This window comes from Electrona antarctica (assembly GCF_951216825.1).
Source record: "Electrona antarctica genome assembly, chromosome: 8".
NCBI classification, from domain to species: Eukaryota; Metazoa; Chordata; class Actinopteri; order Myctophiformes; family Myctophidae; genus Electrona; species Electrona antarctica.
Window position 1 is genome coordinate 19,905,740 of NC_136789.1, and position 25,293 is coordinate 19,931,032.

At 42.7% G+C, this 25,293-nt stretch overlaps 1 protein-coding gene across 1 annotated transcript in view; it reads left to right on the forward strand.

The window, feature by feature from the left end:
• Positions 1 to 1,967: 1,967 nt before the first annotated feature.
• Positions 1,968 to 25,293, forward strand: part of LOC306928654 (uncharacterized protein) — a gene marked incomplete at both ends in the record, with an annotated part of 45,758 nt that continues 22,432 nt past the window's right edge. The window contains 2 exons of the mRNA XM_079508924.1: positions 1,968 to 2,329; positions 2,928 to 3,402. Of these exons, the coding sequence (XP_079365050.1) occupies positions 1,968 to 2,329; positions 2,928 to 3,402 (837 nt within the window). The remainder of the gene's footprint in view (positions 2,330 to 2,927; positions 3,403 to 25,293) is intronic.

Here is a 25,293-nt window from a genome sequence, read left to right on the forward strand (position 1 = left end):
AACAGTCACCTTATTTAAGTGTTTATCATTGTTTCTTATTGCTTTTACTTCGCTGTTTTCAAAACCTTTCGTCAGTGAGTGTGTTGTGGATTTCTTTTGTACTGTACTGCCTATTAAGGCATGTGAACCAGGCCTGCCAACATCCGACTTTTAACAGAGTAGATGTAATTTCCTGTGTTCTGCTGAATTGTGGGAGTTTGATACTTTTATCAGGCTTGCTTTACTACTAGCATTGGAAAATGATTGGCACATTTTGAAATGTCATCTATTAATAAGCTAAAAGTAGGCAGACAGAAATTTATATGATGATGACAAAGCATGACAAAGCAATTTCATATTCCATATTTAAAACTAACCATTCATTACTTAAAACTGAATATCTCTGTATGATTGCATGTGCTGACCACAGCCACATCTCGGGGTACGCCCACAGAAACCTTTTAACAGAGTAGATGTCATTTCCTGGGAGTCTCATAGCAAATCAAGGAGAAATCACGGAAAAATTACAATCAATGAGATGTGATTGAAATCGAGGAGACTCCTGCATAATGAAGGAGGGTTGGCAGCCCTGCATGTGAACCTGTGTCATATTCTGCCTTTTTACAGTTCTTACTAGTAAAAGGGAATTTGACTGATTTTTTTCACTGGTTAAATTAAGGTTATGTAAATAATTGGATCTCATTACAACTACAGGTAAATTGGTAATGGAACCAAATGGATCCTTAAGTGTCCATTTGATCCATAGGGTCCATTTGGTTCCATTTGTACACGCTCAGAGTTAAATTTAGACACTATAACACTTGCAGTAAATCTAGTGTTGTTGTGACATGTTGTGACAGATTGACTGTGATAGTTATTGGACAAACAAGACAAAAACACATGTCAGGAAGTTAAGGGAAGTGGAGGCTGGGTGTTCCTTTTAGCCCAAAATATCTAGCAGGAAGCAAACAATGTGTTTGAACTAAAAGCTTGGTCAGGATATATGGGAGAGGTTCTTGGGCTTCATTAAGCGAGGTGATATTGAAGAGGCTTTGGATGTACAGTATATAGTGGTTAATTGGAGTAGTCAGCTGTGGGGTGGGAGTAAGGAACTGTGATTGTGCATATGTATATGTTTAACTGTATGTATTGTGGGTTTTTTTTGTTTAAAAGGTTGGTCAGGAAAGCTTGAAAGCCGGCGCCCGCTGGCCAAGTGGTCCAGGCGCATGCCACATATAGGCTTTGGCCTGACAGCGCGCTGCGTGTTCGAGTCCCGTTCATGACGACCTTTGCTGCGTGTCTCTCCCCTTCTCTCTCTCCCTCTTTCCTGTCTATCTTCACTTGATACTATCAATAAAGGCAGAAAAGCCTAAAACAAATCTTAAAAAAGCTTGAAAGCCCCTACCAAGGGCGCGAGGCTACTAAACCCATGGTTTATCTATTTCTGATCAAGGAATGAATGACTTGAAAAGCCTTGTGTAGATACACAAGCAGCCAGCAGGGGGCGACATTGCCATCCTTCCTGTTTTCTGTGCTTGTGTTCCTCAAGCAGATCCTGACTTGAAAAGCCTCCATGGAAGCAGATGGTAAATTATAGAGGCATATTCTTTACCATCTGCTCTTGTGTGGACATGAAGTTTACCATCTGCTCTTGTGTGGACATGAAGTTTCTTTACCATCTGCACTGTGTGGACATGAAGTTTCCTTTACCCACATTTAAACACCTCTTCATCTCTTTCTTTCTACCCCCCCCAAAAACCTTTTCTACCGCTCTTTCTTCTCATCCTTGTTCATTTATATATTCTGGTAAAGTGTGTAACTTGTAAGCTCTACCAAAGTGAGCAAAACTTAAGTGAGCCGTATACACATAAACCAATGGCTACTGGCGCTTTGGTAAATAGTACTAACCTGAAAATTCCCCAACTCTATGTCTAATTGATCCCACCTTCTTGTTGCCTTTCCCACAGATGAGGACCAGACCCTTAGTGATGCATGAGGGTCCCGTCACCACCCTCCCCGTCCAGCGCTACCCTCACACCGTGGGACTCCCTCTGGGTGACCGGCAAAGGCATCAGGGGCTAGAAAAATACCCCTCCCCAGAAGACCCCAGACACGGCTCTGACGCTGAACCTCCTCCTCATCCCCTCCTGGACAACCAGGAGGATCACGTAATGGCCAGGAGGAACCACGGTGATATGAACGTGAACAACAGTGCCCCCTGTGTCTCTGCTGAGCAGCACAGCAGGTCTCTCCTGACCACCGACCAGGAGGAGACGCCAGTCCAGGGTCAAAGCTCCTCCCTCAGTCGTACTAACTCTGATCTGGAATCAAAGAATACAGAGCACTGCAGGTAGGGCTGGAACTCTTTTGGAACTATTTTCTTAGAGCTTATTATTATGTTGATAATTGATTACTTCTTCGATTAATCCAATAATCAAAATGCAGAGTATTAGGTTTTATATATCAATGAATCAACTTCCTTTTTAATTAATCAACTTTTGCGGCCTTAACTTCTATCTATCTATCTATCTATCTATCTATCTATCTATCTATCTATCTATCTATCTATCTATCTATCTATCTATCTATCTATCTATCTATCTATCTATCTATCTATCTATCTATGCTACTGTATATAAAAAACATAGGATTGCATGTCTGTGTTTTGTGTGTATATATTCAATTAAACATTATATGTGTAGATACTGTATGATGAAGTAGGCTACACAAGCCTAGAAATAATGACTAATAAACATAGTACTTTATTTACAGTATTTTTAACTAGGTACTTAAGCTGTACGTATATATAATATATTCTTCATCATACAAACAAATGCGAAAACAGACAATCCACAAGCTCGCAACCCGTTTTTGCAATTTTTGAAGATTCTTTTTTTTGTATCGGTTAAATCGATCAGTATGATTAACCCTTCCAGTCTCAATTGCAGGTGTACTTCACCTCGGGAACCACCAGAAGTCTCTGATCATGGTTCCCGTCATCCCATGTCCACGGAGCCACAGCCGGCGGACTGCTGCTCTACTTGGGATCATCTGAGGGTGGTCAAACACAAGCCCAGCGCCATTGTGTTCTCCGACCATGACCCCGACGGCACCGCTACCGGCCAGAAGAGAGCCTCCTTCAACGAGAGCTCCGATGGCGAGGAGGAGTCTTCCTCCTCCTCCTCTGCGGCCGGAGAGGACGAAGGTGACGAAGACGATGGAGATGATTTCCCCCACATGCTGCAGTACAAGGAGTTCCTGGTCAGCCGGCGCCGCCGGAACCAGAAGTGGAACAAGAAGAGGCTGATGACAGACGCCTTGCCCGGTCCTTGCCCTACCGGTGACAGCCAACCAGAATCCATGGGAGAGGAAGAGGAGCAAGAGGAGGAGGAAGACGACCTGATTGATGAAGACGACAAACAGGTGAGACAGACTAGCCTCGCCCTCGCGTAGCGATAGTAATATCACTGCGTGGATATTAGTCTCACGTAGCCAGACAACTATTCCACAATCTCCGAATGCTGCATATGGAAATTGCGAGAGTCTGGTAATGCGATCATCAAATCATCAAAAGTGATTATTTGCGTTACTTGTTACATTATACACAAAAAAGTGATGTACTGTATAAGGCCCCGTGTCCTCCAAGATGTTATTTAATTGCAGCGCATGTTTTTAATTGTTTATAGTGGATTGGGAGCGCCATGTTTTTGGAGACACCAGCAGTGTGGCTGCTGTCCATTCACCTTGTGCTTATGGAAGCCGCTGGGGGAATAAAAGCCTCAGTGGACACAGAGCATAATACAACCTGTTTAACCAACTCCTTCTAGAACTGAATGCTGGGGGAGTCAGCAATCAGCCAAACGGCAAGCATGTGTGGCTTTGTGTGTTTTGTCTGTCTATGCAAGTATGCATTATTATTCCGCCCCCAATTCCCATTCAAGTCAATAGCAAAATAAAATATATAAAATATAAAAGGGGCATTCCACTCATTTTCAACATTTTACTATTTCATTAATATACCTTAGAGCTTTTGTGTGGAAAAAAAGTCCCCCCCATTCTGTGTTTCCTAGAACTGGAGGTCTGAAAAAAAATCATTAACATGGTGAATCACATCTTGATGATGTCATCAAGATGTGTTTCACCATGTTAATGATTTTAACAGCTCTAAGGTATATTAATGACATAGTAAAATGTTGAAAATGGGTGGTTTTCCCCTTTAACAAAAATGTGCTACGATTATTTGTCCATATAGGTCCAAAGTTCACGTGTAGAAGTTTTCGTGCATTTCGATCAAATATCCTGGGAGGAGATACCTTTTAACTGTTTTTCATATAATTCAAAATGGCGGGTGATCCAAAGGTCAGAGGTCAAAAGTCAGAACACGAGGAGACACATATGTGTATCAAAGTGTCATTGCCAACGGTCAAACGGTTCATGAGATATGCACGTTCAAAGTTTGCATTTTCAATTGAGCGCTATAGCGCCACCATTTGGCCAATCGCCATGCCAAGCGTCACCGTTTGGCATGGCCCTCTACCAGATTACCGCGTTTCGAACAGCTATTTTTGGCGGAAGAAGGAGAAGAAGAAGAAGAAGAAGAAAAATAAACACAAAAACAATAAGTGACCAAAGTCACTTTGTGACTTATTGGTCCCTTAATAAATAACACATAAATAACACAAAACAAATAAAACATTGGCAACTTCTTGGGGTTAAAAGTTGATTGAAAAGTAATCAATGCATAGAGTAAATTACAGTAGAGATAAGGGAAACGAGACTGAGGAGAAAAATAGACTAAGCAAAAGCTTTGTTAATAAGGTATGTTTTAGTCCTTTTTTAAAGCATTGATAGACTGTGCTGCTCTCAAATGGTCGGGGAGGGCATTCCACAGGCGTGGGGCAGTGGAGCAGAATGCCCGGTCGCCCATGCTGCGGAGCTTGGTCATGGGTGTAATATTACACACAGGTCTGGTTAAGAGATCTGTCTTGCTTTTAGAGCCCTTTAATTGAAGCATGGCAGTTTCCCAGCTTTGTAGATGTAGAGCAAAGGATGAACAAACCCTGACATCTTGGCTAATGTATATGTGATTAACACAGCAACTGGGCTGACCAGTTCAGTAGTCCAGTGCAGTTCAAACAGAATTCCGGGAATACAGGTCATTGTAGTAGTCCCTACCATTACTACCAAGCTGATGAGAATAATCCTAAAAGCCCTTCTCTTCATGTCTTTGCCACTGTCCCACTGTCCTTCTCCTGGTCCAGGCTGTTTCAGAGCTCTGAGGACCGAGAGGCAGCAGAAAGACAGCACAGCAATGCACACAATGCTAAAGCCCAGAAAGATGTAACGCACCACTCTCGGAAACCAAAAATAAAACAAGCTGAGTGCAATCACCATCAGCCAGACAACGCAGCAACAGGCCACCCTGTACCGGAAAGCTTTGTACCTGAGAAACACCACAGGGTGAACCACTGCTATGTAACGCTCCACACAGATACAATACTGGAACGATGGAACCGAGAACCAGAAAAACACAACAAAGATGAAGATTGCAACCATCATCAAAATAAAGTTGCCTGTTAAGAGATTTGCAAAGTCAAAGACAGAGCCCAGGGTTGAGATGATCACAGATGCAGTCAGGTTGAGATAGAAGAACTCGGAGGCTATCGTCCCACCAGCTCCACTCAGTATCAGCCACAGGACGTAGATGTTGCTGGGGAGAACCAGGATGAGGGCGATAGCCATATTGGTGATGACTGAGGACATGTACATGGCACCGTAGTTGGAGGGGATGTAGGAGTCGGTGCCATTTCCCAGGGTGTCGTTCATCTTAAGGCTGTGTCCTGCAGCTGGTTCAGAAGAGAAAGACATAATGGACGGATTTGAGTGCCGTTGACTGAATATAACAATGACACATCTAAACATTTTAAACAAACAACTTTTCAAAATGTTCTTCTGAAAACAACAACTATTCTAATGAACAACGAACACAAGGTTAAAGTGATCTCACGTTTTGGATGCCAGCAGAGTGTCTCAGATCTCTGAGTTGGGTGTTGTGGTGAAGTGAAGTCTCTTCTTCAGACGGTCACTGTCTTCCTGATAGCACGACGTCCTTCACATGATGTACTCTCCACTTTACCTCCTCTAACCATTCCCTTCCCTGCTTCTCCCTCCACTGTATTGCTTGTTGTACAGCTGCACAGATCAGTATTTCTGTTTATGGTCATTCCATGGAAATTCATATTTAACGACCCGTCATACACAGTCATTAGGCAAACATTGCATAAACTTTGCCATAACCTCGTCCAACAACGATGTGGCGATGATTTGTGTATGACGCACCCATACTTTATTTACTTTATTTGCCCTGACTTAACTTGAACCCCCACATCCCTATTTTGGGGGGAACGTTTGCCAGCAGATCTACAAGTTCACAACGTGACATGGTTTGAACTTGTTGTGACAGAGAGACTTGCTGTAGAGTGAAAAATAATAATAACAATGTACGACGTACAGTTGCAACTCTGTGGATTGGGTGGAACGTTCACTGGCTAACACATTTAACTCCTACAGCAGCATGCCTGCCAAAACATGAGGACCAGGGTGTCAGGGTTCATGAGATGGTTTTATTACAGTCATACAGTATGTACACAGACCAAATGTTTGCTCTGATAATTGTCTCCTTGTGTGTGTGTGTGTGTGTGTGTGTGTGTGTGTGTGTGTGTGTGTGTGTGTACTGTGTACGTGCGTGCGTGTGTGCGTGCGTGCGTGCGTGCGTGCGTGCGTGTCCGTCTGTGGAAAGCTAATCTCTGGCACCGTTGGTTTGATCGCAGCCAAACTCTGCACACACATTCCCTGGATGCCAGAGCTGAACCTCTGCCCCACATTCTTCACATGGGCCTGTTATAGCGCCACCAGGAGGCCGATATTTGCGAAATACATTTTTTGACAGTACACCTACAGATTTTGTGTCCAAACATCATGCAAATTGGTACACAGTCTCTCTATTGCCATTCAACGAAACTGGTCTTTCAGATTTTTCATACTGCTTCAAGATTGGCTAAGATTGGCTTCCAAAGTTCGCATGAGTGTTCCGTTTTGAACGAAATGCCGCAAATCATGAACACATTGTGTGATTTCCGTGAAATTTTGCACATTCCCACTAGGCCGAGGAACAAATGCCAATGTGAGGATACATTGAGGCAAAACAGTACAAAGTATCACCAAAATTGTCGGGCAAATGTTTAACAACTGAAACTCCAGCGTTCCACTAAGAGAGCAGCTGAAATTCAGAATGATCCTGGTGAAGGACACGCAAAAATTCAAAGAGTGCAGTGCAGTGGATGTGATCTCCCCCCATCGAAGCCCTGTATGACAATCGTTGTGTCAGCAAAGCTCGTCGTGGAGTTATGAGGGACCCAAGCCATCCCAACCGCAGACTGTTTGAGATGCTGCCACATGGAAAACGTTTTCGCAGTCTCGAAGCCACTGGAAATAGACTGCAAATATGCTTCTTTCCCCAAATAATCATGAACATGAACGAACTGATAAGAACCAGGGCGAGAGTTTACCTAACTTTGCTACTACAGGGAGACATGTACATATGTTACAATTTTTCTAGCACTCTTTATTCTATCCCTTTGTTTTGCTGTGCTTGCTGTGTTTGAATATTAGCCTATGCTATCTATGCTGCTGCATTGTCTGTAAGGAAGCCAAACAAAAATAAGTTTTACTCTTATGTACCTGTACATAGAAAACCAGAAACCTAACCCTAACCCTAACCCTAACAATAAAGTCCAACCTTGAACCTTGATCTAGGTTCAAGCATCTGGTCCCCTACACCTAGCCCGACCGTTCATCCAGTGCAATTTAAGTCCTGTGCGATCTGTACACCATCCAGGTAACTGAAGCCCCGTTACCCTTGTCTCAGCTCTCCCACGCTGGCACATCTTGTCAATTCAGGTGCGGCTATCTAATTACAATACTACAACTAACTAAACTTCTAGTGGAGATATATACAGGGGCTAATTAGCATTTAGGACACTAAAGTAGCCTATACAACAAACTACAGTGAGTACACTACAACAGTTAGTAAACCACAACTACAGCTACGCTACAAGCCGACACTGAACCCCATGCAGAGTCTCACAGCAGTGATGTCACCAGTGTGTCCTGGTTTTGCTTTGACATCACTCTTATATACAAAATTACAAACCAATAGAGCTTGATCACAGCATTTCAATGCATGATCAACGAATGATGTTGCCCTTCAACAATATCTATGATCATACAGCTTCTGAAAACGCTAATTTTGAGTCACGTAATAGCTGCATCTTGCAAACTGGCGGCCATATTGGAATTCAATTCCAACACCATTAAGTTCTTACAGTCAGAATACTTTCATTTTGATGTTTGGATCATTAACACATTTAAATTTTACTTCGAAAACCTTTTTGTTGTTTTGTTTTCTTGCATTTGACGAGCCGGCCATCTTGAATACTGGCAGCCATCTTGGATTTTCAGCTGGATAAGGTGCTTTTCATAGAAAGTACATCCTGGACATCATGTGTGCCAAATTTGGTGCTTGTACCACCAAGTGAAAGATTCTTATGGAATATTGACTTAATCTGCCCCAGCTTTTCGTTTAATTCCCATTGTATCATCATAATATTCAATAATTTTGATTTGCTAAATGCAGAATTGGATTTCTCATACTCAGAAACATACATTTCGATGTATAGGCCATCACAATAAGATTATTCAATCAAACTATAGTTCAAACACTGGTTAAAACCATTTTGAAAGGCAGCCATCTTGAAAAATGATGGCCATTTTGTTTTTTCAAGTGGACAACGTACTTTTCTGAGAGAGTAGGTTCTGAAGCACTTGTGTGCCAAATGTAGTGCTTGTATGATGATGTGAACGATTCTTATGATATATTGACTTAATCTGCTGCACTAATAACTGCACCGATCTTTGTAAAACTTTGTATTTGTTTTTTTTATTTAACGTTTATTTAACCAGTAACAACACATTGAGACTGCGTCTCTTTTACAAGTGGGAACTGGCCAAGAGACAGAAATAAAATTACACTTCAAAACTACATCGTAAATATCACATTATAGAACAGCAAAATAAAACACCTCAAAGTACCTATGAATAAATACAACAAATCACCAAAGTGCTAATCTTTTAGTGGCACGACAAATACACAATGTACAACATATAAACATAAATTATAAATATATAGGCATGAACAAAGGCTAGTACTACTGTACATATCCAAACATGTGCACATGTTGGACTGTACATACTCTCGACAGACCAAGGAAAAACATTTTCCCTGTATTTTTCACATCTGTTCTTTATAGCGCCACCAGGAGGCCCACATATGTAAAACATATTTTTTGATATTATTATATTATTCGGATTTTATCCAAATGTCACGCTAATCGGTACACATGATCTCTATAGTCATGTCGGTCAAGTCAAGACGGGTCTGTTTGATTCCTCATATTCCAAGATTGGCTTCCAAAGTTTACAGGAGTGGCCCGTTTTGTACAAAATGCCGCGAAACAGCATCTGATTGCGGTGACACTGTGCATGCATATTCCCACTAGGCTGAGGAAGAAATGCCACTTGACTTTTTTTTAAAAACGCTCCTATCCTAGTGGAGACATGTGCCCCGAGGGGCACTTTTTCTAGTTCTACCTGGGCCTGTATAGGCCTACCTCAGGTGTGCCTAATAAGGCTAACAGCAGTGTGTAAGAGGGCAATCAACCAATCCACTAAGCAACTCAAAGCAAGGGTGAATACCAAATATAGCTGCAAGCAGCGATAAGGCGGGGCCAAGAAAGAAGACAATACGCAATAAGAACAATATGCACAAATACGAATCACAGGCTGAGTTGTCACTACCTGGATTTGAACTAGTGACCCTGTGGTCCAAAGGTGAGAGCTCTACCGACTGAGCTAAAGCTGGGGAACACTAGACTGTAAGAGGGGGGGAAGAAGAAAAATGGAGGGGGAAGAAGGGGGGAGAAAGAAAAGAGAAGAAAGAAGAGAAAAGGAGAGAAAACTTGAGAAAATGGAAGGGAATGGATGCAATTCTAACTCAGCTTCATGTACAATCCTGCTGCAAGCGATAATGTATCCGAATATTTTCAAAAAGCACTGAAATGTTAAAACTAGCGTTTCTAGGAAGGGGAAGTACGGATCCCAGTGTCACCAGTTCAAGCCCCGCTTTAAGCAAACTGTATGAGTAGACTTTACAGCAAACGTTCAGTGTCCCCGGTTCAAGCCCCGCTTTAAACAAAACTGTATTGAGTAGACTTATGACAGCAGTGAATGGCAAACGTTTAGCATTGGATTCAGAGTGATTTCACGTAACTGCTACAGTCAACCAAATTATTTTTCTCTGCAGGGAGTCAAGTATGCGTTTACTGAACGTCATCATTCATCAGCATGCTCACATATAGTTATATATCTGCTGTCTTTGCATAAACACCTTGGTTCCTGCTTTAAGGAACTGACAAGCCCTTCCAGCACATAATGTTTGATCATTTATTCAGTTTTTTTAAGTCCCTTTTTGTAAAACCCAAGTTTAAAGCATACAATTCTGTGTTGTGTAGGCCATTCTGTAGCTCATTATTAAATGTGACAATTGTTATTGAGTCATAACAAATCTTTCAAATATCACTTAATCAGTGCTGGTAGCTCAAGACTGACAAACAGCTTTTCCCCCTACGCAGTCAGACTGCTAAACGAACGACATGAGCATTGACTGTCCCCTCATATGCATCATGCATTCTGACTCTAATTGGACTGTGATAATTTATTGGTTCCCTTTTCATCCATCATGCACTTTATAATATCACCATGCACTTTACTTTGTGTTGTATGTTATGTGTTATGTTGTATTTATGTACTACGGTTATGTGGGAGCTCCCTTGAAATTTCGTTGTATGCTCAGTGTATGCTTGGTGTGCAATGACAAATAAAAGTCTATTCTATTCTATAATCAAATTAAAGTAGCCTACCACCATTATGACTTACACTAAAATACAGTAGCATACACATACCCTATCCCATCATATTCACACAGGAGGCAAATCAATTCTAATTACTATATAAAATATATGAACCATGTTAGGTTATTATTAATACAAGTAAACATTATATGGACAGGGTTTGAGCCACTGCAATTTCCTGACATTTGGACATCACCCTCTAGTCTAGTCCTAGAGTATCCTAGGAGGAGGTGAAGACATGGTGGAAGACCATCTAGAGGTCATTTGTTGTCTATTCTGACACCTGCCACACAGCCTCTTTGGACACAGTTTTCAATAGCTTCAGTGAAATTGTTCATTTGTTTAATGGACAGTGTGACAATGAATTTAGACAGACAGCAGCGCAGGGATGTGACCCTGATTCTAGCTATGTAGAATGTACCAACTACCACTGCTTGTTTTCTGACATCATCCGTACTTCATGTCAATACAGAAAATATTAAAATAGGGAGGAGTAACCTGTGTTGCAATTAAATAATGAACCGCAATACTATAAAATCCTAACTAAGAGTATACAAATGGAACCAAATTGATCTGCCCTATCTTCTACAGAGCATAAATCGGGTACAGTAAACATATCTGCAATGCATATTGTCTAAAATCATCAATCACTCATTTGATTTCTAACTGCATTTGGCCTATATACAGCATCAAACACATTTTTACCCATTATAAAATGTTGCCTAGTTTGCCATTATCTAGGTGAATGGCCCATGCACCTGTCATTAATGGCTATGAGTCATTGAAAATATTGATTGGGGTCAGGGGACCCCCAGGGGTCCTTAAGTCAGTTCCAAGTGGTCCCCAACATACATATACAAATTATATATACATCAGAGCTATGTGAAAATAACCGATCTACAAGCTCACAGTGTTGGGTGAACTATTAGTCAGGGTGGAACAAAAAAAACGTGTTAGACAAAATCTGCTATGTGAAAATAGCCAATCTACAAGCTTCTAGATTTGATTATTATAGGCTATTTGTCTAGCATGGACAATCTGTTAGAGATAGCACACAACTTATAGCCTATTATAAAATCCCAGGTTGATATAATACACAATCCTCTGTGATCACCAACTCACCAGAACATCTCACATTAAAAACGTTTGGATTGTCATGTTTGAAAGTGTTCTATTCATGCAACACTGAAATGAAATGAAATGATTACTATATTTACCCAGGGTATCTGGGCTAAGCTCAAGAACTTGTTTCCAGCCAGGCCCTGCTCATAGAACACATTTCATCGTAGTGGTTCAATGCCTTGTTCAAGGGCACTTCAGCGGTGGTAATTGTAACGTGTCGGACCGCTGATTCGAACTGGCGACCTTCCGGTATCAAGACCGCTCCGCAATCCGTTCGGCCACTGAGCCTGTAAGCTGTGTGATGCTAACGCGCTAACGCCGTTAGCATGGTCTGCCTTTAAAAAACGGGCAATCTAGACACACAAGGTTACACGAGTTTATAATGTTACATCAAGTGTTTCTGTGGTAAACAACTCACGTTACTTGTGGTCTGCGCACACTGTACGTTGCTATGGTAACATAAACACAAATGCTGCTAACGTTATGGTCACCACCACTGTTAGCATGTGTGCTATCAGGCAAAAGCTCAGATAGATATAAAACTCCTGGCCAAAATGTCATACAAAACACAACACATAAAATCGGAATGTTATTGTGACCTATTGAGCACAAACAGACCATCATGATTTTCTTGCTGGACCTATAATTAATTTATTTGCATTAAATTTCCACTCTCCCATATAAATAAAAAGAAAGATGGCTGCCGTCAAGGCATTCCAGCTTCATTCCATTGGCCAGTTAATGAAGCCGGGATCTTCCCCAGCTTCCGTCATTGGTCAGTTAATGAAGCCTGGAGAGCCGTGAATGGTCAATTAATGAAGCCTCCTCCTGCGATTCGTCAGTTAATGAAGCTCAAAGCCCCGTGAATGGTCAATTAATGAAGCCTCCTTACAGTCTTTCAGGGGCTGGGTAGAGCTATGCAGACACAGTCAGTTGACTCATTCTAAACAGTAACATCATCCAGTATTTTTGGTAACAACTGTCCTGGTCTTTATCCATTACTACAGTGTGTTTTCACATACAAACTTCTCTTTGTACGCTTTCAGTGCTATTTGGCATGACCCTCTACCATACTGTACAGTTGCAAAAGCATATGACGCTGCATGTATGTATTAGGGACAAAAGAAGAATTTTCACAAACCAGAAATTTTCATTGGCTCATAAAAACTTCATTTTTTGACTTGTACTACGATTATTTGTCCATATAGGACCAAAGTTCACGTGTAGACGTTTTTGTGCATTTTTATCAAAGACCCTGGGAGGAGATACATTTTAACTGTTTTTCATATAATTAAAATGGCGGGTGATCTAAAGGTCAGAGGTCAAAAGTCAGAACACGAAAGTTGTTACATTTATATTCGGGTTACAGAGATACGTATCTTATCTTATTAAATGGGGGTCCATGGCCTAATGCATAATCAAAAGTGGGGATCCAAAGGAAAAAGGTTGGGAAACACTGCTGTGTAAACAGGTGTCTGTCTTTCAGAAGAATTGTGTTGTCTTCCAAAATGAGCTGTGGACCCTGTGTTTGCTAAACACTGCAGTAGGAGCGGTGGAAGTAGTAGTAGGTAGTACACGCAGTACAGTAGGATTGAAGCACAGTCCTAACCGCTACACTTTATCTGCACACAATTGTCTTTCTTTAGACTCAGCATCTTTCACCATTCATCCAATCTGTCTGAGTGGAACATAAATCGATTCAGTAGCAGCAGCACGGCACCACTCTACTGTCTCATTATCATTACTGGAGGCTCTGCGTCATGCATGGCTCCCTTTGCTGTGTGTAACTCAGTTCTGCCCCTGGAGGGCAGTATTGTTAGGTTTTTGTTCTTGTCATTGTAATATGCTTGATTGCTTGATGATTGACTAATATATTTATTCATTTATTTAGATAGTTATTGGGAACAACTTTTAATTTGAATTCATTGACCAAACAAGGGGATTTATTTGTCGTATGAAAGAGAAGCAAACAAGCCACATCTGTCTGTCTGTCTGTCTGTCTGTCTGTCTGTCTGTCTGTCTGTCTGTCTGTCTGTCTGTCTGTCTGTCTGTCTGTCTGTCTGTCTGTCTGTCCTAAACGGAGAATTGTAATAATTGAAATTAGATAAAGAAATAAACATTCAAACAGAACTGTGTGTGTGGTTTGCCTACGTGTCAGTGTGTACAGTATGAGCGTACACATGTGGCAATTACAGTAGGTGTAGTTAGTGGGTTAATACGTTGCAGCTCAGTGGCTTTGTGGTTAGAGTCATGTGTGCCCTGAAACTGGGAGGTCAGGGGTTCAGTTCCCCTGGCTGAGTGAGTCATACAAATCGTCCATATAAAGGTGGTGCCAAGCTCCCTGCTTGGCACTCAACATAAAGGGTTGCTGGGTTGGATAACTTGGATTGGTAAGTTCATACGACGTGCCCAGGGGGTGTACTTGAACATAATGTAACATACTAGTGTCATGTCCACAGGATGTACTTGTACATAATGTAACATACTAGTGTCACCGCTATAGAGTCGTTGTGCTGGAGTCGTTTTTATGTGCAATGGTGCAGTATTAACTTTGTATTTAGGGTTTCTTCCTGGAGGCTGAACCCTTGACAGTCAAACGGGCCAATGAAATAAACAGTAATATAGTGACATCACACTATCAGCCCCTCCCCTAACCCCTCCCCCTTTATCATACAACTACAGCTGTGGGTGCGGCTTCAATTCAGGTGGATCACCACCCATCACCACCCACCAGGCAAACCAGGCATACTTAATGAACTGGTGGGCATGTCCACATAAAAGCATGATTTTAACAAATACTGTACACTTTTTGGAAAAAGTCCTTCCTCCTTATATTATAATAATACCTGATGATTATGTTTTAGGGTGGAAAAAAATGGTGGCACTCCATCTTTAAGCTGACTCACGCTGCAGAAAAAGGACATACTGGCCTCTGACATATGGGCCATATATGTGTACTTACATACTTACTTATATTGGTTTATGAAATAATCTATGACAATTTGCCATTTGACTCAGCAGTAATCTTTCCCATTGATATGTAGTCTGTGAGCAGGGTAGACAACTGTGGTGTTTTTTTTCCTAGATTTCCAGTTGAACAGAATGTTTTTCTTGGCAATAGTAATAATGAGTTCATAGCAGTGGGATAGCCCACTGTTAGGTCACCTATACTGTAGTAAGCACAGAGACAGGGTTGGTGGAATTCGGCAGCCCGATAGAGAAATTCTTTGTTATTTCTCACCAGAAGTGTTGGACGGGTGTGCTGTGCCAGTGTCTTGCCGCGTGTTTTGTGTACATTTTGATCAGATATCAGATATTATTTTCTGAGTGTAGTCTCCCCTGTGGGTTATTATTTTATACGGAATATTGGAGCTTAATGTTGTTAATCATCGAAAATGTGTTGTTAGAATTTGGGCCCAGAAGTCAGTTGTGGCTGTAAGTGATACATCTATTTCAAATGACTTTATTGACCACACTTGATGACTGTAATTATCTCTGCAAGGCATGCAGATATTGCAATCATATTTCTTGTGTAAGTTGACAGCAGGCCAATGGCCTCAATTTGCTGATGTTTTTTCCAAATCAGTCAGTCAGAATTTCTAATCGCAGAGCAGTCATCCAGCCAGGCTATGGGATACGCATCACACAAAGCTAAGGACCAGAACTAGCCAGTTGGTTGCAAGGTGGCCACCCGGCATATGGGATTGGATCTACTACTATCCCAATTACAACACTTTTCATTGACACACAAGCCAAGGCTGAAGACCCAAATGCCCGGTATATGTGCACTTTAATCCAACATATGAACATCATAATAGGCAGATCAACAGGCATCAGCTTCCCAGTTTTTACTTAAAGGGATAGTTCACAATTTCTGAACTTAAGTTGTATGAAATACTTGCCATATAGTGGTTGCAACTGTATTAATTGATTGCCCGAGTCCTGCGGTGGGAGTTCTGCTCTGGTTTTGGTGAATATTAAGTAGTACAAAACAAACATTAAACTCTGTCCATGTCAATGGCGTTTTTAATGTTTGTTTAAGGAAAAACAAACATTAAACCTGCATATAGCGCCCCTCAAAAAACATATCAGTTTTGTGACGGGCACAGGGGGCCACACATTAAAAGTCATTTAATTCACAAAACTTTAAATGCGTGGCCCTAGTGCCCCCCACAAAATGTACATCATATATCATCGTACATCATCATACATCATCTCATTCCGACCAATCAGAATTTGCGTCCTCACCTTTGTCATCAATGTTTGTGTTACACTCAAAATTGTCCATTCATTGTCAATGGCATTTAAAATGTTTGTGTTAGGATGAAATTTGGGTTACATTCACTAAAAGCTGGACATAGGAGGGCCCCTCAAAAAAGTTTTATTGATTGATTGATTGATTGATTGATTTTGATTGGCCAAACCAATCAAACGGCTTTGCGGATTGGCCGAGCTCCGTGTGGCATTTGTGCCGCTCCACCAATATAAGTGGCCACACTCGCTGTTCACTTTTCACCCGCTGTGAAAGGATGCTCTGGACGGTGCATCGTAAGGACGGGAGGATGAGGGCCTACCATGCGTCGGTGGCAGTGGGCCAAAAGGTGTATTCCTTTGGCTGGGAGCTCTTCGACAACGTGTGTCAGATCAATGTGCACGTCTTCAACATAGTGTCTCTGCGCTGGGTGAAGTTGTCCCAGCTGACCCCCGCCAGCCAAGCCACGGGAGAAGAACACCAAGAACACCTCGACGGGAACTCAGCGGGTCCTCGGTGGAACAGAGGTGTCACTGAGGTGCACTGCGGCCACACCGCCGTGCTGATAGAAGACATCGTCTATGTCTACATCATCTACGTTTACCAGAGTGAATTCTGCAACGCGCTTTACACTTTTGACGTTGATGCCCACAGCTGGTTCATGCCGACGGTTTCTGGGACCGTCCCGGAGGCAAGGTACGGCCACTCGGCCTGTGTCCTGGGGAATGTCATGTACATCTTTGGCGGATATGTAAGATTAAGTGGAGTGTCTAGGTACACTAATGACATCTACAAGTTGGATGCCACCACGATGGTCTGGTCTTTGATTAACCACACAGGTGTGTCACCTGCTTCAGGGCACCACTCTGCCACCATCATTGGGACAAAGATGTTTGTATTTGGTGGTGGAGGGGATCAGAGCGATGACCACTACAAGCTCCGAGTGTTTGACACAGATACCGACTGCTGGCTGTGTATGCCCACTGCACAGCTTCTTCCAGAAGGACGCTGGTGTCATTCAGCCTTTGCCTACAACGGAGAGCTGTACATATTAGGCGGTGTCAAATTGGACCGGAACCCAAATGATCTGTGGAAATTCAGTCCAGAGACCTTCTGCTGGAGGAAGGTCGAGCCCACTGGGAAACAGCCATACTGGACGTCTGGGACATGCTCTTGCATGGTGGAAGATTGTATCATCCTCTTCGGAATGCAATATATGCCCGATGACATATGTATTTTACACCTAAGTCCTAGTCTGAAGACGTTATGCAAGCTGGCGGTTATTCAGTACGATCTGGAACGGGCGGGACTCCCATGCGACATAAGATGGGAACTGGCAATTATGGCTTATACCTATACCGACAGCAACAGGACAAAAGAAAATCATACAAATTGGACATGCAGATTTGTTCAGTTGTGCTCCCAAATGATGGAACACCTTACCTCCCAAATTATGGACCACCTTAGACCTTATTAAAGGTCTGTCGGAACCCTTTATTCCTTTTATAGCTTGTTATTGTTAAAGCACTTTGAGAGCACAGGAATGTGCTCAGTGATTCCCACCAGGAACTAAGCAGCATCTTACCGGAGAATAGAGGACTGCTGTACCTGCTGAACTGCACAGGGCCTGCAAAGAAGATCTCTAATCAGGAATGAATGAAGAACCAAAGAGATGCTTTGGGTTTGTGATGGAGAAGAACTGGGGCTGGAAGAGGAAGATGACTGCAAAGATGGAGATCTTTGTGTCTTTTTTACTATTTAGTTTTTAGTTTTTTGCTACTCTTATCTTTGAGGAAACAATTAAGCAGACAGTAGATATAAGATGAGCAACAATTAACAAGGTCTTGCATTCTGACACTCCTTCCTGTCATCACATTTTGTACATCAGTCGTACACAAAGTGGGGTCCCGGGACCCCCAGCGGTCCTTGAGGTGGTTCCAGGGGGTCGATATGGACAGACAGTCTTAGTTGGCTTAGTGTATTCCTACAAAAACAAGAGGAAGATATAGCTGCAAGCAGCGATAAGACAGCGTCAAGCCATAAATAAAGAAAAGAGCTATCGAAACAATGAATGCATTAGGACTAACAAGTAATGGTATATAGTGAGGAGTGACGTCACTTTTTTATTACGCCCACAAATCAACCATGCATTAGCCGGGTTCAGATTTTGGACCCATTCATGCCAGTGTTCCGGGCTAGTGTCGGAAAACACTGGCATGACTGCATTAGCAGGGTCCAGACTCCACACAAATGAATGGAAATGCGATTGTGGTTAACCAGGCTACGAAAGTCTTGGACGTCGCTTTTTTGACGTCAAGAGTGGATAGAGCAGATCATATAATGAATTAATTGGAAGATCTAAAGGTCAGAGGTCCTTTGATTTCTTCCCACGACCCTCTACTGAAATCTACATTTTGCCGAATTCTGTGGAAAATGACAACACAGAACTGCCGAAACTGTGAAGAATTCGGAGTACGAAAACAATAAGTTATATGACCAATATATTGGATTGCAGTAGCATAAATCTCTTGTTTAATAATAAACAGGCTGGCCTGGGCCATGGCTCCAGGCACCTTGGCTAGCAATCCAGTCTGGCAGTGTGCCGCGGGTTCGACTCCCGATCCCGACGGCCTTCACTGCATGTCTTCCCCCCATCTCTCTCCCCATTTCCTGTCAGCCTACTGTCTGTCCCCCCATAAAAAATATAAAATAAAGGTGGAAGCCAAAAATAAAAACATAAAAAAAATAATTAACAGGCTTTTCAATTAGCCAATATCAAATTAGTAACGCATAATGGTAAAATCACATTCTCTATCATTTATAAATTACTACATGCAAAAGCCTAAAATTAACTTAATCCATTAAAGGAGCATTCAGTGATGCAAAATGTGCACATGCACACACTCTACAGTGGGGGGACATGCGACAGGTCAACAGCACGCACACCAAGGCCCGCCCCCGCTCGATCATGATTGGCGGAAGGCCCCGCTCTATCCTGATTGGATGAAGGCTGGCCACCTAGCCAAAGCTTTTTTGACCCCCGGGGATTAACTGGGGACAGGGAGGAACTTATTATATGGTCAGCACATTCTATAGTAGGGAGGATTATCACAACAAAACAAAAAGAGGTGATATTTGAATTAAGTGAAATCACTGAATTCACTGAATATACCTTTAAGACCTGAGGCCGATTCTACGAATGCCTTCAGTAGTAAATCAGTAGTGTGCACACATTTTCAAGACTTTTCAAACATTTTCAAAAATAGCAGTTTTCAGCAATAACAAGTTTGCAGCTCCCAACAAAATAAATCTAAACTGGCTGATATTTTCCCGGTTTTACTGGGTTAAATAGGTGTGTATATAAAATGGTAAATGGTGCATTTATATAGCGCCTTTATCCAAGGCGCTTTACATAGATTGTGCATTACATTCACCCATTCACACACACATTCATACACCAATTGCAGCAGAAGCCATGCAAGGTACCAACCAGCACATCGGGAGCAATTTGGGGTTCAGTGTCTTGCCCAAGGACACTTCGACATGTAGACAGGAGGAGCCGGGATTCGAACCGCCGGCCCATGGATCATTGGACGACCTGCTCTACCTCCTGAGCCACAGCCGCCCAAGATAACGATTGTCTTTGTTGCCATGGGTTGGATAGCAGGGTGATACAGTACATTGTTGTGACTCACCCATGCTGTAGCTTTTATTTATTCATAAAGACACTGGATAAAGACTAAATAACATTAACCACTTCACCTAAGTGAAGTGGTTAACTTAGTGGTTCACCTAAGTTGCATATATATATATATATATATATATATATATATATATATAACTTAGGTGAGCTCCCCACATTCGGCCTCCTGTTTTCACTCTACTCCCAGACATATTCGCATTAAACAGCAGATCTACAAGCTCACAACGTGTCCCCAACGCAACGCCTTGTGAGCTTGTAGACTTACAATTTTTGCCCTAATGTTTGCCCCCAGAATAGGGATGGTAGGGGTCCATGTCGTTAATGTCAGTGGTACATGGGCATGGCAGGTGCTTCTGGTGGGTGTTGTCCTTGTTGGTACACAGCCATTCTATCCCCTTTTCCACCAAAATAAAAATGTGGAATGGTGGTGCTTACGGCCCTGTTTCGTCTGGGGAGCAGGAGTCCCGAGTTGCCCCAGGTTAGAATCCAGGCCTGGCCAACAATGTGTCGAATATGACCGGTCGAAGTGTCAATTGTCAATGGCAGTTACAGTTTCCCTTTTCCTTTTTTATCGCATCTGGATCTTTCAATCTGTAGGATACTGGTTTCCCAGTTCAGGGAAAGAAAACTAAGTATTTTTTGGTTCCAGTTCCGAACCAACATTTGGGGTTCTGAACTAATTCATTTTCAGTGGAAACACTCTGAACTGGTTCAAAATTAGGCAGGGAAAAAAGAACGGAACCGGTTCAACCCCCCGGTGGAAAAGGGGCCACTACTTTGAACTGCTGAATGACGCTGTTTGCCAGTGTTTTGATTCCTTCCCGCGCCCAGATAATAAGCCCCAGTGTCTCCTCCTCCTTGGCCGTGAACCGTGCCACGCCATCTGCAGCATTTATTTGGCAGCCGATTTGATTCCATGTGTGACATGTGTGGAGGTCCTTCTGCAACGAGGTCACTGAAGGTGACAGTTCAGCGTGCGGCTGCACTTTAGCCCGGCTGGCTTATTAGCAGCTCACTCTGTCCTTTTGTCATCCCCCAGCACCAAGAGGGGTGGCAGTATACTGTACTGTACTGTACTGTACTGTACTGTACTGTACTGTACTGTACTGTACTGTACTGTACTGTACTGTACTGTACTGTACTGTACTGTACTGTACCTGCCCTGATGTAGTCTTTTACTGTTATACTGTACTTCTGGTTCCCTATTGTCAGAGACTGGAGTCTAGTATTAATCACTGCATGCAGTATAGTAAATCGTCTTGTCAGTATAAATCTGTTTGAAGGGGCTATTCAAACGGATTTCTCAACACTACATGTGTATATCACATGTTCTAAGATTTAGAGGGTTGCCTATCCCTGTTCTAAATTAATATTATCTGACACGTGTGCATTGTATAGGCTACAGTTTGCATTGCACTGTGATACAAAACTCACAAACTACTAGATACCAATTGGCACCGAAATTAGTGTGCACACTGCCAGTAGGCTAAGGAAGTCAATTCACGTTCCTTACCTTACTAACTGTGTTCTCACGTTGCATATCAATAGTTTTCTCTGTTCTGTTTTTGAGCAGTTGCAAGTTAAAATCACACGATAATCAGTAATTTGTCATAAATTGTCAAGTCTAAAGACAGAACAGGTGAAACCACTTTTCATTATGATAGAGCATGTCGATGTGAAACAGTTTGAGGCTGAGCCATACATGTACACAATGGTTAAAAACTCCAGCTTGGGCTCTATGTGAATCTCTCCCCTCCACGCACGCACGCACGCACGCATGCACGCACGCACGCACGCACCCACGCACGCACGCACGCACGCACGCACGCACGCACGCACGCACGCACGCACGCACGCACGTTGAGTGATGTGAATTCTTGTTGAGTTATGAATGACCATCTCTGTGCCAGGTTAAGAGCAATATCAGACTCATGAATGTCAGAAATACTGAGGAGTTGTGTGACATATTTGACAAAAATTCTCAGAAGTTCTTGAAGGCAGGAATTATCTGTATAGCACATGCCAGCAACAAGGCAAGTCACTGTTCTTTTACGCAAAAATAAAATCACACTCATGTGAACTTAGTGAGGGGCGCCTCACTGATTCATTGCATTGGCCCTCTGTTTCCCCTCTACACCAAACATCTCTACTTAAAGTAGAGTATCTACAAGCTCAATGCCGAGCGTTCACCCTAGAGTAGGGTTCATGTGATTAGAAGCACTAAGACAAAAGGGAGAAAGAGGCAAAAAGAAAAATGCCCATCTGGCGTGGGGTTGGATGGGGTGGGGTGGGGTGGGGTGAGATTCGAGGTGGTTACAGGACTGAAAAGAGGGTCTCACGCGATTTTTTTTGGCAGCCGTGTCTCGAAACACAAATTCCTCTCTGTTCAAAAAAACAAAAACAGAAGAAGGGTAAAAAAAAAGCGGACCGCACTGGCCTCTCCCAAGCCTCTCCCGGCATGCACCGTGTCAGTGGACATCTGTGAGTGTGTGTGAGCAAAGTAACTAAGTACATTTACTCAAGTACTGTACTTAATAAGTACAATTTTGAGGTACTTTTACTGGAGTATTTCCAATTTTCAATACTTTTATACTTACAACGTACATACGTACAGTAGGCCACTACATCTCAAAAACAAATATTGTACTTTTACTCCACAAAAACTATAACTTTTTATGTTGATTATTATTGCAAAACATAGCCTACACATTAACACCCTGTATACATTTCGGCCATTTGAAAATAGCCAATCTACAAGCTGATCTACAAGCTCACAATGTATTGCGATGCGACAGATTGTGAGCTTGAAGATCTGCTAGCTTTTATACATTTCATTCATTTTAAAACTTTTGAATCAGGACATTCTGCATAATTAGTACTTTATACTTTTGGTACTCTTCTGGTACTTAAGTACATTTTGAATACTTTTGTACTTTTACTCGTGTACATTTTGAATACCAGACTTGTACTTGCAACTTCTACATTGCAGTATTGATACTTTTACTCAATAAGTAAAACAAAATGTGAGTAGTTTTTCCACCACTGAGCGTGACCCGGGGCCGTGTTCTCACACCTGTCAACGAGGCCTGCGGCTCCTGGCACCTTCCCCACAGCGCTGCTCTGGCACGCCGCACCATGCCGCCCCCCCTGCTCTGCACGCTTGGCCCCAAATCAAAGGGCTTTGTGTCTTTTGTGACGTGCGGTCTCTTATACAGATAGACTGAGCTGCAGCTTTCAAAGTCACTTATTGACAGACTCTGGCCAGCTATTATAGCGCTCATTTGAATACCTGTTATAACCCCCCCCCCCCAAAAGGAGAGGCCCCCTCCCCTCCTCAGCGGTCCCACATTCCTGGAATGTCTTCTTGTGGCTCTCGCACAAGGCAGGTTCATCATCACACAAACAAGTGTTGCACTGTGGACAGAGAACTGGATGGGTGATTGATTCTGGAGTCCAAAGAGGGTGTGGGATTATTTTTAAATACATTAACGCAGTGATTTTGAAAAAGGACAGTGCTGTGGAGGGGTGTTGTCCATTGGGGTTTTTCTTTTTTGACTGCTAGTTGTTTTTTTTGTTTTTTTTCTTGTCTCTTTCTTTTGTGTAAGTCATGTGTATTTTGTATGCTTTATTGTAAAATCAATAAAAAACTTTGATGACAAAAGACAGTGCTGTTATAAATAAATGCACTGCACTCGCTGTCCCTCTCCTCACCTCTCCCCTCCTCTCCCTCTCCTCTCCCCCTCCTCTCCTCCAAAGTCATTGGTGTACCAATGTCAAGCATAGACAGATAGTCAACAACAGTACTGCGCACTACTGTACTGTAAATCTCAAAACACACCCATTATTCATTTGATTAGCTGCAGCTGCTTAAGGTCAGTTGTGTGCAGTCAGTCACTGCTGGCCTATCAAACTGGGGTGAACCTCTACAATGGTCCTGTGTGTTCACCCAGTATAGGACTACTGCTGTGTGTGTGTGTGTGTGTGTGTGTGTGTGTGTGTGTGTGTGTGTGTGTGTGTGTGTGTGTGTGTGTGTGTGTGTGTGTGTGTGTGTGTGTGTGTGTGTGTGTGTGTGTGTGTGTGTGTGTGTGTGTGTGTGTGTGTGTGTGTGTGTGCGTGCGTGCGTGCGTGCGTGCGTGCGTGCGTGCGTGCGTGCGTGCGTGCGTGCGTGTGTGTGTGTGTCTGTGTGTGCGCGTGTGCGTGTGCGTATGTGTGTGTGCGTGCGCGTGTCTGTCCTGCCAGGCTGAGGATGTGTTGTATTGAACCGTTAGGGTGGATGGACGTTCAGTAATCATGTCAGCTACATAATGAAGTGGAGCAGAGGATCAGTGATGCGTTAAGCACTCTGTGGACTCTCTGCTTTGAGGTCAGAGTGAAGCGCGTTCAATATTTAATAAGAATAGGGAAAGCACTGCGCTCTGTGTGTGCGTGTGTGTGTGCGTGTGTGTGTGTGTGTGTGTGTCTGTCTGTGTCAAAGATGGTTGATTTAGAAAGATAGACCATCGTATTTGGAGCCACTAGGCGAAATGTTACACCGATCCTTGCTCTCCTAAGTGGGTGCCGGGCGGCAAATCTCGCGAACGTCCGACGTTCACTGGTGCTATAGATCCTGCGAGAGTGTGTTGTTGCTGGGACGGGGACAGGTCGATAATAAAGTAGATTTTCTCCTGATTTGTCTCTCTACTCTGAAGATCTGGGGATTTGGGAAGATCTCGGACGATTGTGTGGCTTGTGACGATCATTGGGTCCAATGATGTTCAGTTCAGTTAACATGGGGCTACAGAATGGTTCAGAAATCAGATGCCGTGTTCATGTTCATTCTTCCATTGGAAATGAATAGTAGACCCACCTGATTCAGGTCTCCCTTAACCCATTTTGACCCCGAGGACGATTCTACAAATGCCTTCTAAATCCTGACAGTTTTCTGAAAAAAAAAACATTTTTCTATGTCAGTCGTTCTCAAACATTTTCATGTCAAGGACCCCCAAAAATATATGTAATTGGCCGCCGACCCCCATCTGAAAATATGTCGTTCCAGGGACCCCCACGCCCCCAGAAGCAAAGATTTGAGTTAAAAACGTTCGCTCTGAAATAATATATTCAAACAGTTGGGACACATTTTCACGATTTTTCAAAAATAGCAGACCTACAAGCTCGTAGCGCGGCACCGAGTGCCGCGCTACGAGCTTGTAGATCTGTTATTTGTCAATAGC